This window comes from Rhipicephalus microplus, chromosome 5 (assembly GCF_043290135.1).
Source record: "Rhipicephalus microplus isolate Deutch F79 chromosome 5, USDA_Rmic, whole genome shotgun sequence".
Taxonomy (NCBI): domain Eukaryota; kingdom Metazoa; phylum Arthropoda; class Arachnida; order Ixodida; family Ixodidae; genus Rhipicephalus; species Rhipicephalus microplus.
Window position 1 is genome coordinate 7,338,274 of NC_134704.1, and position 19,136 is coordinate 7,357,409.

Genomic DNA, 19,136 nt, shown 5'->3' on the forward strand with positions numbered 1-19,136 from the left:
GTTCTCGTGTATGTGGTGTGGAATGGTGTACTTGACCTTAGTGATGGATGCCGGAGTGACAGAAAGGGTTTGTAGAATGTGTCGGCCTGTCACGGTGTTAGAAAGTCTGTTATACTGAGATGCAATATGGGCTTCTCCTAGTTCAGCAAGGGTGTTGAAGGTGCCAGTACGCATAAGCCTTTCAGTGGAGGTCCGTATAGGCACCCCTAAAGCGAACTTATACGCTTTGCGTAAAAGGATGTCTATCTGGTCGGATTCTGATTTAAGAAAGTGTAGGTAAGGCGTAGTAAAAGTTATTTTACTGATAACGAAGGCTTGGACCAAGCGGAGGAGTTCGGCCTCCTTTAGTCCGCCATGTTTATTACTGACCCGACCCAAAAGTCGCAAGGTATGATCAACGGTGGTGTGAAGTGTCTTTAGTGTGTATGTGTTGAGCCGATTGCTTTGAATGTGTAAACCGAGCACGCGGATCCTATCCACTCGAGTAACTGGTACGTCATCTAGAATTACCTGTATATTGGATATGTGTTTTTCGCCCCCTCTGTGAGATGGTAGGAGAAGTAGCTGAGATTTCTGTGGGGAACATGAAAGATTCATAGACCCTGTAAGTGCCACAACCGTATTTGCCGCAGCCTGCAGGGTGTCTTGAATCTCTCCATCGGAGCCGCCAGTCATCCAAAGAGTGATGTCGTCGGCGTAGAGTGAAAACTTGAGGTCAGGGATAGATCTCAATGCTTGCGCCAACGGCATCATAGAGACATTAAAAAGAAACGGTGACAGCACAGACCCTTGGGGCGTGCCGTAACTTCCCAAAGCGTAAGACTGAGATTGATCTGCGCCTATGTGTATGGTTGCGGTACGGTTGGCTAAAAAAGTAGCTATATAGTTATATGTCTTTGCGCCAACCCCTATGAGATTAAGCTCGCGGAGGATGGCGGAATGAGCAACGTTGTTGAAAGCTCCATGGATGTCCAGACTCAAGATTGCTTGCGTATCTAGGCTGCTGTTGGGTGTAATGATATCATGCTTCAGTCGAAGCATGACATCCTGACATGACAGAGATTTTCGAAAACCCACCATTTCTGGTGGATAAACATTGTTGTCTTCCATGTATTTATTCAGACGGTTGAGTATAACGTGTTCAAGCGTTTTACCAAGACACGAAGTTAGTGAAATAGGCCTGAGATTGGAAGTGTTCACTGGTTTGTTTTGCTTTGGAATGAAAATTACCCTGGCATCCTTCCAGGAACTTGGAAGGGTGCCAGTGTCAAAGCAGTGATTGAAATAATCTGTGATTGCCGTGACGGAGTTGTCGTCCAGATTGCGAAGTACTTTGTTGTTAATGTGGTCTGGGCCTGGTGCTGACGTTGTGCGCAGAGTGGCCATAGCATGCCGAACCTCTGCTTCCGTGATAGCGGCGCTCAATAACTCGTTGGGCTTTCCAGTGTACTTTGGTGTGTTATACTTCTGAGCAGGAGGCAGATGTTTATCGCGGAGGTCGTCGAAGAGTCCGTTTAGATCGTTTTTGTGAGCATATACAAGTTTCTTTATGCTCTGGTTTTGATGTGTGCGTGATGTGGTAGGGTCTAAGAGGTGGCGCAGTAGTTGCCATGTGCGTTTGCTGTCAAGGTTTCCTTGCATGCTGTCACACACCTGGCCCCATTGCTGGCAGGCCAGTTGTGTGGCGTACTCCTGGATCTGCAGGTCAAGCTTGGCTATTCGGAGTTTTAGCTTTCGGTTGTGCCGTCCTTTTTTCCATCTCTTCAAGAGAGACTGTTTGGCTTCCCACATATGTAAAAGCTTGGCATCAACCGTGGTGAGGGGGGTTTCGGGGGGCAGAGTTGTAGTATGCACCCCAGCATCTGAGTGAAGTTGCTTCACCCATTCTGAGATGTCTTGGATGTTTCTGGGAGCTGATATCTGGCGGGCCTCTCGAAATTTGTCCCAATTGGTGTGACTGATTGGCTTAGGTGCGAAGGGTTTGTGCTTGAAATGTACTGTAGTAGTAATGATGTAGTGATCACTACCGAGATTAACTTGCAAGTTGCTCCATGTAACGTGCTGAATTCTGCGTGTAAGGGTAAGATCGGGAGAGGTATCTCTCGATACGCTGTTTCCTAGCCTGGTTGGTGCATCGACGTCATTATGTAGCGTGAGTCTGTGGTCTTGTATGTGTATCCACAGGGCTCTGCCCTTAGGAGTAGAAACAGTGTGACCCCACAACGGGTTGGGTGCATTGAAATCACCAAGAATTAAAAGGGGATGGTCTTTGGCAGCGGAAATGGCTTGAGTAAAAAGGGAGTCAAAGCGGTGATGTTTGTCTCGAGGGCGGCTGTAGACATTCAGAAGGTAAAGAGCAGATGTGTTATTCTTATGAGGAATAATCTCCAAAAAATCATGCTCTATATCGACGCCGTCGAAGTGGGAGTGATTTGCAGTGAGGTGTTTTTGAGTAAGAATTGCCGTATCAGGCCGGGACAGCTTTTTAGTTTGGTGGACATTATAACCTGGGAAGCTGACTGGCCCGTGAGTTTCTTGGAGGGCAATGACTTCGGGTAGATTAGAACGGGAGGCAAGGAACTGTTGCAGATGTGCTTTCTTTTTTCGGAACCCCCTACAGTTCCATTGCCAAACCTGAAGCTCGGAGCGAGTCGGGTTATTGGCCATTGTTAAGCGAAGCTGGTGCTGAGGTGGAAAGTGGTGCTATGCTAGGATTATTGGCACTAACTTCAGCTATCCAACTTGTAGTTTGTTGGATATGAGCTTGCACAAGGTCCATAAATTTGGCGAGTGCTTCATGTTTGGCTGCGTAATCTGCACTGAGTTTTTCAACTGCGGTGAGTATATTATGAAATTTAGTTTCTAATGCGGTTATTCTGTCATTATAATTTAAAACTGTCTCCTCCAGGGATTCTTCTGATCGTGGAGTGCTCGGAGTTTTACGTTTGCTGGGGGGAGGGAGAAGTGGTTCGCGTTGAGCACAGGGGCTAGTGTCCATGGGCAAATGTGCAGAGGGTTCAGGTGGGGCTGATGAATGGCACATGGAAGAGGCGGAATGAGAGGGAGGGGCTTGGGTGGTTGATGCGGAAGGAGGACGAGAATCAATTTGAGTGGTAGTAGCGGATAAGTGAAAAGACTCGAGTTGTAATTTAAGCCTCTGAATTTCAGCTTTTAGGGTTGCATTTTCTTTAAAGAGGGTGGAGTCGTTGTTACTGGTGTGATTTGAGGAGCAGCTAGAAGAGGCTGACTTAGCCCAGCCTACCTGGTGTGAGTTGACCGAAGAGTTGTTGAGAGCAGGGCTTGGTGATAGGCCTGGCCAGGCGTCGTCTTGCGTCGTTGAATCGGAGCGACGACCGCGATCTTTACTTTTGCTGGCACTGGAGCGTCGCCCGCGTTCCTTGCTTTTGCTTCGACTTTTCCGCCCGCGTTCCTTGCTTTTGCTTCGACTTTTCCGCTGGCTTGAACCGTGAGTTTGTTCGCGACTAGGAGATCGGTGGATGGGTGGGTCTTGCTTTTCCATGGACCGTGTAGGGCGCGGCTTAAATCGTTGTCTACACAGCGATGAACCTGTTTCATGGTTTCCATTGCACACAACACAAACATGGTCACACTCGTGGTCCATAGGTGCATCTTTAAGTCCACATTTGGGACAAAGTGTGTCACTGGTGTTGGTGCAGACGTCTTGGCGATGACCAATCTGACGGCACCGTGTGCAGGCTTCAACCTTTTGCCTGAAGGGACGACATCGAAGTGCACAGCCGTCGTAGTGGACGTAGTAAGGAACGATTTTGCCTTGGAATATGATTAGAATGGTTTCAGTGCTGCCCAGGCGTCGTGCACCTCCGATAGTCAGCTTTGGGTTGCATCGGCGGAGGGTCGAGATGATTTCGTCTTCCGAGTAATCGGAAGGCAGGAGAACGGTTCCTCTGCAGGTATCGACGGGATCAGCGACATGGGTGGCGACTTCATGAGGGGTGCCGTTGAAGTTCAAGAGCCGTATGCCATGGTAGAGGTCGGCACGATCCAGGTCTGGTGTGCTAATCAGAACGGTATGGTTGATGGAGTTGACGCGTATTTGGTCAGAACTGGTGCGGTCAGAGATTGGGAGACCCGCCGCCTTGAGGATTATTTGTCTGAGGACGCATGGATGTATCACAGCACAGTTTAAACCTCCACGGACTCTTAATATGATTTTGTAATCACTGCGCGGCAGTGGTGGGGGCTTCGGTGCTGCTCTTGATTGGCGCTCCTGAGCCACTGCATGGCTTGGTGGTGACGAAGGATGCTGGCGTTGTCTTGAGAGGCTCTCGTGGATCGCGCGCCAGGAACGCGCACCATCGACGCCGGCTGCGTCGCGCCCTGTTCCAGCGCTCATGCTAGGGAGAGGTAGGCCTAGCAGCGATACTGCTAGCCGACAGCCCTAAAAGGGCTGCGGCTTGCGTAAAAAACGTCTTAGTATTGAAAAAGTATCACAGGAAGCGTCGGTAACACTCACATATAGGTCCAGTCAAGTATTCGGGGCGTTTGGAGTGATCAGTTAGCCACAAGAGGAAAATTTGCAGGAGCCAAAGTCACATGCGACCGCTCACCTCCGCGCGCGTCCCAAATCCCCGCAATCTTTTAAACCTCCTTGGGCGGCGCGCACATGAAAGCGCTGCAAGGATTACAGACGCGGCTGCCGACCCTCGATCGTTCCAGAATGCGATGCCAATTTGCGCGAACGTGAATGGCGCGCGCAAACAAGCACGCACGGGCGCCCTGCATGGGAACGAGAGTGGGCCCCGCTGGGAGGCGATCCGAAGGTGGCGGACAAGCGCCATCATTACGACAGCAGTTCGCCAGAGCCTATATGTCGAGCGTGCGATCTCCTCGATACGGCAGAACCTGTTCGTCCCTTGTAAGCGCCCAAGCAAGCCAGGCGCTTGAGGCGGAAGTGACGACGAATGATGACGTCGTGCGGTCCTGGCCACACGCGCGGTCTAGAAAGCAGCCCATCGACTCGGTGGTGCGAATCAGGCTGCACGTCAGCTCGAGAACGTCCCGAAACTCCATTTCTGAGTCTGAAAATTTTTATCAGCCCTCATAATTTATATCGGGAACCACTTCGTCAAGAACGCACCGATTATCGGCGGTCCGTCTCCTGACCAGGTCACCTTCATATAAACTACATATAACGACTACAACATTTTTACTAACAAACCACGCACAGTCCTAGCTGGCTCAGCGAGCTACCGAAACTGCGACCGGGCGCGTCTTCAATATTTAAGAGTGGCGCGCTTTCCAGCCGTGATAAGCTTTTTATTGCTACAGAAAAACATGAGCAATATTGACGAAGCATCTCCGAACTCCCGCTCGTCTGCAGCCGAACTCACGTACATTACGAAAGCAGACGACGAAATTTTTCACTCGCTACATTCATGTTCTCGCCGCATCAATCCTTGGATTAGCGCACTCGCGTCAAGATCGTTTTTCCCGCACTCAGTGCCGAAACATCGCGACGGTTCGAAAACGCTTTCACTAGACCGCGCCCACGTGCGTTGCAGGTTGAGTTCGCTCTAGCTGCAGGCAAGCGCACGGTCTGCACCATACATCGACTTAAAAGAGAGTTTGAGAATTGGGGACCCAAGAAGCTTGCGACGCGCCAAGACGCATGCGCAGGAACCAAGCCACTCTCGGGCTCTTGCGTTCGTGCTAACCCAAGGCGCAAAACCTTTTCGCTCAGCACTACCAAAGCTACGGGGTGTAAGAAAGCCACACAGTTGCGCAGAAAAACATAGTACCAGATTAAAATTGAGTGGCTTGACTAAAATTGGCGTTTGTTTGCTGTGTGTTACGCCACATCGTTATGCGATACATTTCTTGTTCGCATTTACTTCGTACGCATAAAATTATTTTTGTCTCTCACTCCTGGTATCTGCGTTTGCAAACAACATGGCAGCATCCATGCAGAAGCGACCGCCCGCTGCGCTTCGAACTTGGCTCTTGCTACTCGCCCACTGCGCCGACAGCATGGTGAAATCCGCCATCGATTTGTTTCATCTTACTCTGAGGATAAAACATCAGGTAAGCGCTTTCGTTATTAGCGAGATATGCTGCTTGCTTAGCCGCACGTGCTAAGACTAATAATGGGCACGCGGTGTTCTTACATATCTGGTCGACCGCGTTTCGCGAGTGTCCTGCCGTGGTTTAGGGTAAGGGTTGGCACGCGTAGATCCCTGGACTGATTGAGGACGCAAACTACAGGTGGCCAACGTGGCCTTTATTCCTCACTGAAATTAGCGCAACTGAGAAAATTTTGGGGCTAGTCAGGCGTTTTGGCACAGCATGGCGCAATTTCGGCCAATTTCATGGTTTTGGCGAAGCTCGGCGCAGAAATGGGCAATAATATCAAATTGCCGAAATTGGCACAGCTGTTGCACATCTGTATGACAGGGCACATAGGGTAATTGAAGTTTCTGCTACCAGCTGGCGCCACGTGCTATTTTAGCGATTTTCAACGAAATTTTTCACACGAGGAAAACAGGGTTGGTTTGAGTCACTATGAGGGACAATCTTTCCATCCGTGCAGTCATCTCATTTTATGTTTTGGGCAGTTCTATCCCTTTAAGACGAGTAGCCTCGTGTAGTTTGCACTGCCGCGCTACGCCAGCGATGTTCCATGTAGGGAATTTTCCAACTTTCGGGAAATTTCAAGCTGTAACCTTAGAGGATAGGAAATATTTAGGGCTATGTAGGAAATTTCACACTTGTAGCACCGACAAAAAATTCTGCCGGGGGGCTCACCCTAATCGCTATATGATTGTGATATACACCAGGTGAGTGTATAACGCATGGAATAGGTGGGGCACAAGAAGCACAACAGAGTGAACAGGCTTAGTGTATTTAACCTTAGCAAGTGATCACATATTATAATTATTTCATGACACACGCCTGTCGGGGCATAGCCTTCGAGATCGTACGTACAGGGTGTACAGTATACAGTGTGCTAAACATCTTTCTCCTTCTCTAAGCTCAAGTCGGCAGCATAACAAGGGAATATTCAGAGGACATTTATTGAGGATGCAGTGTTTTGAAAAGGCACAGAGGTTCATCGCCTTAGCGCATATGAACAGCATTTGTAATAAGGCCAGCTTTCTGTTTTTTTTTTCTTTCTTTCTGTGCCAGTACAGAAAACGGAGCGAAGGCAAAAGGCTGAAAGCCTGACTAAGGGCCTTGGTTCCAAATACAGTAAGGCAGACAGGCTATCATAAGAATTTTGCAGGATACAGAAAAAATACAAAAGGTACATGTGCAAATACTGTAACACATACAACAGTAATAAAATGTTATTTCTAGTAAACAAATATATACATAACCATCGTAATGTTTTAAATACCAATAGATATAAGTTGCGATTTCTCATCGCTATTGCAAGAGATATACAAAAATAACAATATACACAGGGAAGCATAGGAAAAAGAACACACACACAAAGCATCAGATACTACTTCGGCAAAGAGGACACATAAAACGATAGTCAGGAAAATTCAATGTTTTTTTCAATCAATACCATCATTCAATGTTTTTTTCAATCAATACCATCCTGATCGTATGCTTAGAAACTGTACAATTTATATCTAGGAAACTGTCGATTTTGTTTAAAAACGTGGGTATCTGAAAAGATGAGTGTTGTCGTCCATAGATCGTTCGAGTCTTCGGAGTCCTTCTAGCGTAAGTACGAAAATCATACAGAGAACCACGAGAATCCAGCGAATGATAGAGTCTATTGCATTTTATGTACTGAAATAACTTAAAATAGTAAATCTGGCTTGCTTTGAGCACGCGATATTTCGAAAATAGCGGTTCTGTCCGCAAGTCACATATAGGGCCACGAAAATCTTCAAAGATTCTCGGAACTCTCTTTTGTAGAATACCCAATTTAGAATAGTTCGTTAGTATTGTAGTCCCCCACACAAGCGCGCAGTAAGAAAGTTGTGAGTAGAAGAGAGTGTAATAAAGGATGTTTTTTAGCCACAGTGGTATGAAAAAATTTAACCTGTTTAAGCAGCCAATACTTTTACTTAGTTCTGACTAACTTTGCTATATGCTCATTCCAAGATAGGTCTTCTTGAAACCAGACACCTAGAAACTTCTGGCTGTTAACTTGTTCTAATATGTGGCCCTGGTAGGTAATAGTGATACTAAAATTCCTTGGTTTATTCACGGGGGCAAACAGCATGTACTTGGTCTTATTTGCGTTTAAGCACAACTTATTAAGTTTTAACCATGACGAGAGTCGATTAAAAAAAACATTCACATTCCCTTCAAGGTCGACAAGTGAAGAACCCTTAAAAAAATGTTTGTGTCGTCCGTATACATTACTAGTTTGGGGCAATCTGGAATGTGGCAAAGATCATTGATATAAATTATAAATAGGAGGGGACCCAGAATGGATCCCTGCAGCATTCCTTTCTCGAACACGACGCTTGTTGAAAAACAAACGTCGTGGTCGTGTTCTACAGTTGTTTAACAAACAAACGTCGTGTTCTACAGTTGTCTAACAAACGTCGACCACGTTTGTTAAAGTTTGTTCAAAAGGGCCCTGCCATTTTTAATGACAAAAACATAATAACAACAATAAAATAATTGTTGTGGTTTCAAGGGGTACTGACACCTTCTTTCGGAGGAGAGTTTACTCTGCCATACAATTTCCTGCATACAGAGACAGCTCTGAGCAAGTGTGACGCTAGACAAGTGCTGATAACATATTTTATTTTGATAATTTAAATTTCTCGCGGCGCACCTACAGACATCGACACTAACTTGACGCTAGACTACAGTACCGATGCTGGCGAATTCATGCAGCAGTCTGGCTAGTTGTAATGGCGTCAAGCCTCGAAGCACAAAAGATGGCAGCTTCTCGCCTGCTAACGTGTTCGGTCACTGTCATCCTGCGTACCTGTGAAGCGAGCTAGCCGAGTTTGTGATAGGGTACGTGCACGCGAATACTGATTGATTGATATGTGGGTTTTAACGTCCCAAAACCACCATATGATTATGAGAGACGCAGTAGCGGAGGGCTCCGGAAATTTCGACCACCTGGGGTTTTTCAACGTGTACCCAAATCTGAGCACACGGGCCTACAACATTTTCGCCTCTATCGGAAATGCAGCCGCCACAGCCGGGATTCGAACCCGCGACATGCAGGTCAGCAGCCGAGTACCTTAGCCACTAGACCACCGCGGCGGGGCATCGTGCACGCAAATACAACATTACTGTTTTCAGAGGGCAAATTTTCGAATTGGTCGTTATGGCACGAATGTTTTGCCCTGTGGATGGTCCTGTGCCAATGAAAAGGGGAACAATAGGGGCTTTTAACTTCTTCGTATACTTCTTTACATTACCGTGTTACTAGACAGAATCTGAGCATGCGTGGGTCATCGCGGAACGTAAATCTTTACATAACGTAATCTACCCGCTGGATAGGCTTTAAGTTTGAGGCCCGATCTCGCAAGTCCACCTTGCCGTTCGTAAGTACTCGCGACATCAGAATTGCGGAGACTCCAGCCGTGGAGTCAAAATAAGTCGTAGTGCGAGCGCCAGCAGCAATGACATAGTTTCAGCCAGATTACCAATAATACCAAAGCTAGAAATGGCTTGCTGGTCTAGAACATCAAAACCGTAAACGTGCAAGCTCCCACGGCAAACTGAATAGGTGGCGCCATCTAGCAGAATTGGCATGAACTTGGCAATCTCAAAATTGTTATTGAAGAAGCATTGCACAATGACTAACTAGTTGTCACAAATGAGCACTCAAAAAAGCACGGACCTCCAAATTCTAACTGCGGCGACGATTTCGGGCGCCATTCAGACGCGACAGAAACCTGCTCAACGAAGAAGCAAGCGTGAAACGACGCCGCATGCGTGTCTTCTCTCCCCCCTCAGGGTGCCGCCGCGGACCAACCTCCTCGCATCTATTTCCGAGTGAACTCTAGAAAAATCTTGAAATAGAGTGGTGATGTAGAGCAGCGTCACGTTACTGGGGAGGCCCAGGCTCATACACAGCTTTGGCTGTGCGGTGCGCTGACGAAACGCCCAGAAACTTCTAAAACGCAGGGCGAGAGCATATAAGCCAGCAGCGGAGGGAGTCACAGGAGGAGATGACAGATTTCTGCCGTCAGGTGAAGTGCTTGTTCTACAGTGACCAAGCAGAGGGGATGAAGAGGTTTTCCACCTGTGTGTGAAGGCTTGTGCCACAAGCAGAAATGTGTGCTTACCGCCCATGGGCGAAGACGTGTTCTACAGTCGCAGCGCGTGAGTGGCAGACGTGTTACCGGCGAAGAAGTTTTGTTATTGCAATGGGAACATTTGACGACGCGAGAGTTTCCTGAAAGAGAAGCATTCAAGCTTTGTCCAAGAACTTTGGACTGAATTCGTTGGATGACCATTTTAGTCTACAAGTGTCTTGGTTAGTTAATGCATGAAAGTGCATTATTATAACACGTGTTGTTTATACCGGTTGTTTTGAGTGTATCTTATCGTGTTGCATAGCACGTTGTTTTTGAGTATCTTGTAATTGGTGACCTATTTTATTGGATTATTACTGAGTGTGCATGATTGTGTATTGTTTGTTCTGCTGTATTTGAGAATATATTTTTGTTTTCTTGTGAACTCTTGGCTCTGCCTCGTTCTTTGGACCACAGCCGGCATATGTTGGCGCGCCAAAAAGGACCAAGTCTAAATTGTCGGTGCTTTCGTGGTGCAGTTCGGGGGGCCGATACATCGGCCGTTGGAATTAACCCGGCAATCGTCTGCCTGATTAAGGGCTTTTAACTTGTACGTATACCGGCTACCAGTTTGTATTTACCATCTTACTGGAATGCATATCTTTCAACATTTTAGCTCCTCATACGTTAACGATTATGTACTTACGTAAACACGTATATCCTTACGTTTTCCCCAACCATAAATAGTGATGCTAAGTGCATTTAGACTGCATTTAATTTGCGTAGGATTAAATACCAATCGCAGCAAAATCACAACTTTTTTTATCGTGTACAGTATCTTGGCATGCCCAGAAAGGTGAGAAATACAAGGTTACTCCAACGATGGTGTCGACATGTTGCGTTAATTCGTGCAACTACAGACACGTTGGCTTACGCATAATGTTTTCGAGGTGAACATGATTAAAAAGGCAACTCAATCGAAATAATGCCGCTGCATTGTTTTTTCACCAGACATACAATGGACGATGTTTATGCAATAACAATTTTGTGATTATCTGGTTCATTATAGAACCGCTAGAAGGCGCTACCTATCCAGCTCGTCGGGTCTCACACGTGTACAGCGTCTATGTTCCAGGCCATTCAAGCTTTGGCATGGAGTTAATATACAGACTGTATATTGACTATGAGATTTTGTAATCCGGCTGAAACAATGTAATTGCTATTGGCGATCGCACTTCGGGTAATATTTCGAACGGCTTGACTCTCCACAGTGCGTAACCGCGAGTTCCTACGAACGCAGGCGAATTTGCGAGACAGGGCAGGAAACTTAAACCTTATCCAAGAGGTAGTTTGCGTAACATAAAGGTTTACATTCCGCAAAGACCCACGCATGCACAGGTTCTATCCGGTACCACGGTAACGTAAATAACTATATGTACAAGCTAGACGTCCCTACCAACGGGACCAGCGACAATAGTGTAAAAGCTGCGCAGCAGCATCATTATGAATAAGTTACCTTTGTAATCATTTTCACCTAAAAAACAATACATGCAAGCCGTGTTTACGACTGTGGTTGCACGATGTGTCACACGATGTCGACACCATCCTTGCAGTAACCTTGCATTTTTTTTTTCTTCGCCTTTTTGCGCATACAAGGGTACCGTACACGACAGAAAAAATGTCTTGTGATCTCGCCACAGCGGTGATTCAATACTCTCTAATTTAAATGTAGTTTAAATGCAATTAGCATCACCAGTTATGGTTTACATAAAGGTAGACATTTACGTACTTACGTAAACATTTATGTCTGGGGAGCCAACATGCTGAGAAATATGCGTTACGGTAACGCTGAACGCAAACCGGTATCCGGCAACATGTTAATGTAAAGAAGTATGCGGCTAAAAGCCCCTTATATGCAGGTTCTACTGATTCCAGTTCGATCCAGCGCTGAGACAAGCGTGAGTCGGCTTCATGAGCCGTGGCCATAACAGAGACTGGATGCCAACCAAGCGGAGTCTACTCTGTTTGCTCTACCTCACTTCGGTCGCGTACACGCACAACATGCAGTTGCTGACTGACTTCGGATTGTCTACGAATAACCTGAGCCTTAAGAAGTCATGCCATCCTAATGTTGTGCCACCCTGCCGCTACACTTGCCACACGTGCGGCGCGCGGCAAACGACTAAAGAAGCCACGCCTGGACGAGAGAATGCGTCACAAAAACTTGCGCGTGTACATACTATGGTCTGGTGGCGCTCCTCGTTCCATGTCGTGACGTCAGGGTACAGTAGGAACCAAAACTATCTTTTCAAAGCGTGCCGTAATTAATTTTTCAGGGCGCACTCGCACTAACTGGTAGGTTTCTTATGCTCTCGGGAGTCGACCTATTATTTGAAGAAAAAAGAAATGGTAAGTGAAAAATATTGTGTCAGTATCCCTTTAAAAATACATACAACCACCTATACCTTTTCGTTAAGGGAAATTTCAATGGCAAAAGTAGCTTACAAAATTAGGGACTTTCGTCTCGGAAAACAGCAATTGCGCTCGGCGCACCATAGAGGAGCTTACAAGTACTGTCGGCGTGAACTCAACAGTGAAAGGGAAAAAAAAAGACTGTTCACGACGAAAGTAGCCCATCATGAAGAGTACTGATGAGAGCTATCTTCAATCACATTTGCCTAGATGTTGAGGCATCTTGTAACACAAAGGCACAGTTCAAGCGCTATCTGTCCCACAAAAAATATCCGCACGTAGAACTCATAGGGCATTTGAAGAGAATACTCTTTTTTTTTTTTCGCTACCCGCTAACGTCACATCTTGCCACTAGTACGGCAGTGCACCCTTGCTTCCCTGTCGGGGTATATAACTTGCAACTCTAGTGTCCGTCGCAGTGGAGCTGTGGTTATAGTGCTCGGATGAGGTCACAATTCTATGCAGGTGAAATAGCAGATGCCACGCTCATAGCTAGAAATAAGTTTCTTCTTTTTTTTTTTTCGGAGGGAACTTGTTAAAGACCTTGAAAACTGCCTATTTTCATTTTCCTCAGTAAAACACCCTCCTACAACCAAACTTTTGGTGAGTTGGGGGCGGGGGCTGTTGCAGAGGCTTGTCTAGTGTACTGTGCGATGTCAGTGCACGTCAAAGAACACCGGATGATCGAGAATTCCGTATATTTCCACTACGACATCTCTCACAATCACATCGTGGTTTTGAGACCTGAAATACTCCCACTCCGGCATGTTTTTTGTCGCACAAAAATAAAATGCAGTTGGCAACGCCATCTTGCCGTACCAATGAAAGAGAACGTCGGCGGTGTCTACAAAGTCCTACGCAGTTACTAATAAGTATACATGAAATACATTGTCCTCTAAGGAGCCTTGCCATACCAAGTTACCGGAAATTTTGTACGGCCCATGTCCCCAAAACAGCAAAGATGTCCTACGAAATTCGTGACGTCACGCACCAAGACTTCACCGCAAAAAATTTAAAACAAAACTTTGACCTTGATTTTCAGCTTACCGTTTCACTTCAGTGTCCCTTTAATTGATAGCTTGCTAAGTTTGACTTGCAATTAATCAATTGTTGAGATTTAATGTTCCAAAACCACGATTTGATTTTGAGAAATGTAGTAGTACAGGGCTCTGAAAATTTCGAATATATGCCGTTATTCAACATGCACATATATCTAAAATCTAGGTACGCGGGCCTCCAAAATTTTCGCCTCCATCGAAAATACAGCCACCGCGACCTGGGGTTCAGCAGTCGAGCACAATCACAGCTATAGTTGCGGGTTTTTTTTTTTTTTTGGCAATCAAGGGAAAGCTATGGGGGCAGAGCTACTGCCCATGTGCTCTTCTGCGAAATAGTCCGGTTCAGCTCGCATTTAGAATGAAAGCCGTGTTTCATAGCATTGCATACACTATATGCTAGATCTTCTTAGACAAACATTTGTGAGTGCAATTCGACACAAGCTCCTTCAACTAGTTGTTGGAAAAGCTGGAAGGCCTGGGCGCTCTCCTGAAGACGACCGTTAGGTGCATCTAAAAAATTGCAGCGTATCCATGGAGTGAATGATGATGAGTGGGGTGAAGCGTCCGTCCGTCCACCTGACTGCCTGTTTGTGTGTACTTTTGTTTTTCTGGTGCCGAGCACAAGCCGCCGCACCCCTCCGCTTTATCCATGCCCCACCAACAAGGCGACGAGCACAAGCCACCGTGGCGCTCCGTGCCCGCCGCTCTGCTTCGTCCATACCTCATCAACGTTCCGCCACGTACGGCAACAATCCAAGACCAGGAGACAGATGGCGAATTCCACTGGGAGAGCAAGAGAACTCAGAAGCACGCTGAAAGAGCTCTCTTCAGAGCCGGCGGGTTTCAGTGGTTGAACAGGTACAGGAGCACTGTCATCCATTGGTAAAGCGAGAGTGCTTTTGCTGCGCCAAGAGCAGCCAAGTGCAGTTTGCAGTGCTCTCGTCTGAAAAGTGGAGTAGGTGCAGTACGACGAGCCACGTGGCCTTTTAACGCCACAGTCCTAATTTTTCTTCAGCCGGTGAGCGCGGCAACAATGGTAGCAACCATGTAATGTTTAAAACCACTGTTCTGCTGTTTTGTACTGGTGGCGACGATGAGAGTTGGACGTCTGCCAAATGTGTCATTGTACAAACATATTATGTATTGGGATAACGAAGAACAAGTGGCTGACCGATTTCATGTGTATTTTACTGCTGCCCCACAGAGAATATGCCAAGGCTTGGAATGTTTTGTTCACATGGTCTCCCCACTTGTCACCTTCTCATCTGCTCTCTGGGAGCGTGCCACATTCCAGTGGCTGATCAAGTGGCCCTGCACTCAGTGCTCTGCCTCCCACTCCTCACTGCCCAGGCCCTCTATTTCTCTTCTCTCAATGAAATTCGCCATGAGAAAGGCGCTTGTTCCCCGTGCACCCAAGCACAGCACGCGCCGCAGCCGATCGGAGAATAGTGGTGCAGCCCCATCTAGAATATCCTCACTCAACTGAACTTTGAATGTACTTTTGTGAGACAGTGCCATCTATTACACTGTTCGGTAGTTACTGCATTCCTTTTTTCTCGTTTACTTCTTCTGCCGGTTACGCCCGACGCACGACAAGGTTAGACTAAAGGCTGGTGCACACCAGCGATTAACAGCGGTCGCGCGACCATTTGTGACTGGCGGCGAAGAAACGACGGATGTTCACACCAGCAGAGGCTGCATACGAGCAACCGGAAGTCGCAAAACCGGAGAGTCGCATGCGGATCTCGCCATCAGCGAGAACTCTGAAGGCCGGCGCCTATCAGCTGATCGCCGCCAGCTGAATGAACGAAGCAAACCGAGCGTGCCGCATTTATTGTTTTTGTCCGTTCTCGCATAGCGTTCGCAGCAGTGTCAAGTAGTTCGATTCAAGCAAAGAACAAGAGATTGTCATGGTGCTGATGTGCTACGCCATGGTCGCTGGCAGCACAGATGGCTCCAAAGAAGGAAAAAAAAAAGCCGATGGTGGGTGTGACCCTCCCTTCGCTCGCAAGACCGGCCATGCAAGCCGTCTACCTCCCGAGCTGCGCTGAGACAACGAGTATTTCCGAGAGTTGTATGTATTCAGAAACGCTCCTTGACTTTAACTTGACTTGCCACAGCCTCAAATGCAACACAAACACTTTTAGAACGTGGCGTTTTTAGTCGGTGCCAAGGCATGAAGCACAAACGCGTTTCAAATGCGCTGCATTGAAGGCGACATGTCAAGTTCAAGACACACTCAAGTTGCTGCGCCCCGCCATCTCCAAGTCAAGTATTCCGTGGTGGCCATGGTATCACAGACCCAGAGGAACGCTCTCGTTTGTATCTAGCGGCAGGAGGACAGCATAATGAAAAAACAAAACAAAAAGCAAGCCTGCATATAAAGAAATGCTGGTGTCACTTCTGGGCATCGCTGATTGGTTCCAGCAGCTTGGCAACTGCAGTCACGCGGCTGAAAAATCGGTCAGGAAGCGACTAGCCAAATGGAAGCGACCAGTCGCAAATGGTCGCGCGAATTCTGCTAGTCGCAGGAGTGGGCTAAGCATAAGCAGAACTTGGCCCCTAAAACATGTGACTTTTTCATTTGTGCAGAAACGTGAAACGACACTGCATAAAGTAAAACAACTACGAACACCTTCCTGGTGCGTTATGCACCTCCTTATAAACAACATCCCGTACAAATTGAAGTAATATTTTCTTCTTTTCAAAATTTCGATGCGGGAAACACTGACACAATTGTGGGACTATATTCTTCAGCAGTGGCACACACCCACTATGACTCTGTAGCCTTCCCTTCATTGCTAAGAAAAGGTGATCACTGAGGCAGGTAAGTTTCACGAAATATATGGGCCGACCTTTTTTATCACAGCGAGTTGACACATCACCCTTAGCGCCATCTATGTTGCTGCAACGACGTTGGCTAAGCATTAGTATTCCTTTCGCTCAACAAAAACCATGTCATCTGCAAGTGCACTGTCAAAAGCACCAATGCAAATACAACATTTCAAGGAGTGCTAATACAAAAATTTTGAATACGAGATTACTTTTAGCATGGATTGCACCGCCTACAAAATATCAACGGCTAATGTAGCCCAGAAAATACCTAAAATCAATCTTAATGAGTGTCACGCTACTGCACGCGGAACGCACCGCCACGCGGGATCATAATTGTTAGGGCTTAACGTCCCAAAAGCACAATATGGTTACAAGAGACGCCTCTTAATGTGCTGGTTCTTGAATTAATGTGCTGGTTCTTGAATTTCTGTCTGCGATAAGGAAACACGGCACAGTGCCTATTAGTGGAGGGCTACAGAAATTTCGACTACCTGCGTGCGTCTAAGCACACGGCCTTCAAACATTTTCGCCTCCATCCAAAATGCACACTTCATGGCATCAACACTAACTCAAGTTTTAAGGTTAACTGTGAACGCAGAATAACAGAGGGCTGAGCTAGTCGGCAAGCATTCATTCCGAGAAATGCTTTTATTACAGCTATTTCTCCCGTGGTGTTGCGGAACACCACGCCTGTCAAATTGATAAGATTCACTTACTGCATGGGCAGATTCTTTCCTTTCAGTCTGTGTGCACATCTTGCGTAGACGGCATTTGCGCTGTCTGAACTTCTTTCTGCGCCGGTGTTTGCACGCTCTACCTTTTAGAATGAACTGTCAGCTAGCATTACGGGTTAGTGTTGGCTGCTATGATTATTGCCAGCGCCCTCTCTCCGAGCAGAACTTTTGAAATCACTTTTGGTGGCCTTGCCTGGGCATACTACAATGTCTGCTGTCTACGTCTGGGCAGTGCTTTTTTTTTGGGGGGGGGGAGTCTTGGTTGGTATCAGGAAGCCTTGCTTGAAAGGTGCCGTCACCGTGGTTTCGTGCGCCTTCCCCTGACGGTTCTGCCTCTCTCGGAAACCAAAACTGAGCGCTACAAAAATGTCTCCGACTAATTAACAGTTGCACGCTCGAGCAATCAGTTTACAGCCGTGATAAGTGGATTTTAGTGAATCACTTCAATAAAAAAAAAACGTAAAATTTATGTCAGTACTTTTCGAAATTTCTCATACATACTGTAATGCTTCTGACTGTATTTGTGCTGCGGTTTGCATAGTGCGTCTGAATTGTTTAGCGGAACAAATGTCTGAGAGCCGATTCTCTCAGTATGTAGACCACACTGTAGTGGTTTTTAATACATTCAGAAGCAGCACGCTTTGCACTAATCTGATGAGAAAAAATCAATTATAATTGAATGCTAACAGGCACCCGAAAATGCAATCCACAATTTCGGAAACACACTTCAGGAGGATGCATCAAACATAAGACTTGGAACAGCAAACAAATCAGGTGGCAAGGAGGAACGACGTACGAAACTAGCAAAGGGAAAGAAGGTACCGCTACGAAAAATAATGCTTGAATTAGCGCCTGACCGTCTGTGTCAATGCCGCCGCAATCATCGTCCAGAGCGTCACGCGTCGAGGTTTTTTTTTTTTTTTCTTTGCACTGCCCACACACTTTAGGTCCAGCTTGCCCGAACGTCGATTCTTGGGATCCATTCGGAGCCAAAAGACGGAGAAACGCAATGAAAGACGCTGGCGGGCGTCGTATCTTAGTCCATGACTAATGCCGCGACTCGCACCATCATAAACAATTCACGCTTGATAAAAGACTCGCACCATTTTGCTACCTCAAGAGATCAAGGCGTGCGAGGCGGAACAGAACGTACGCGCATTCCGGGCCAGGTGAGGGCGGCGCTGGCCCAGCATTTACAGAAGCTAGCAAAGCCACAACAAGCAACGAGGACACCAAACTACTACGCTGCTCGACACAGTACGGCGTCACAATATTGTCGGTCGGCACTTGCGATAGCTGGAGCGATCTAGGCTGTCACTCGCGACGACTTACTCGTTAAAATGCTTTCGCACTGACATCGGCGATTAAGAAGACACACACTAGCAAGCACAGCACACAAGAGTTACAAGCTTACCGGAGAACTTAAAGAGCTTTCGACGTTTACCTGTGTCTTTCGGAATGCTTTGTAGCAGCACAATCTATCGACGGGCCGATCATTTGACACAGCAATTTACACCCTGAATGAAATATCATCGCCGATTTCTTTAGGGTTAACAAAAGACGCCCTTCTTCAGCACAGAACGACAAGACATTCGCGTAGAATACGCTGCACACTTCACACTTACGAATACTCGCTGCGTGAAGATGACGTTTTCAAGTATCATCAGAAAATCATTACTCACCGGAGGTATTTCTTACTGGACTGGCGACCTGCGGATCATCCGCCATGTCAGATTTCAGATCAGCTGCGCATGCGTGTAAACATCGCTGATGCGACCACACCTTCAGAACCAACTATGAAATCACCGCACCCTGTCACAACAGCTCATTTC

General features: G+C 46.8%; 1 protein-coding gene across 14 annotated transcripts in view; it reads right to left on the reverse strand.

Annotated features, from left to right (window-relative positions):
* LOC119175062 (uncharacterized) overlaps positions 1–19,136 on the reverse strand; it is a 106,405-nt gene extending 87,269 nt beyond the window's left edge. For 9 of the 14 annotated variants that reach the window (XM_075894773.1, XM_037426262.2, XM_037426261.2 and 6 more), the window contains exon 1: positions 18,987–19,136. In XM_075894773.1, the coding sequence (XP_075750888.1) occupies positions 18,987–19,032 (46 nt within the window). In that variant the 5' untranslated portion in view covers positions 19,033–19,136. Of the gene's footprint in view, positions 1–12,445; positions 12,532–18,986 lie in introns of those variants that run through there. The other 5 variants (XM_037426269.2, XM_037426268.2, XM_037426267.2 and 2 more) reach the window with 3 other exon arrangements.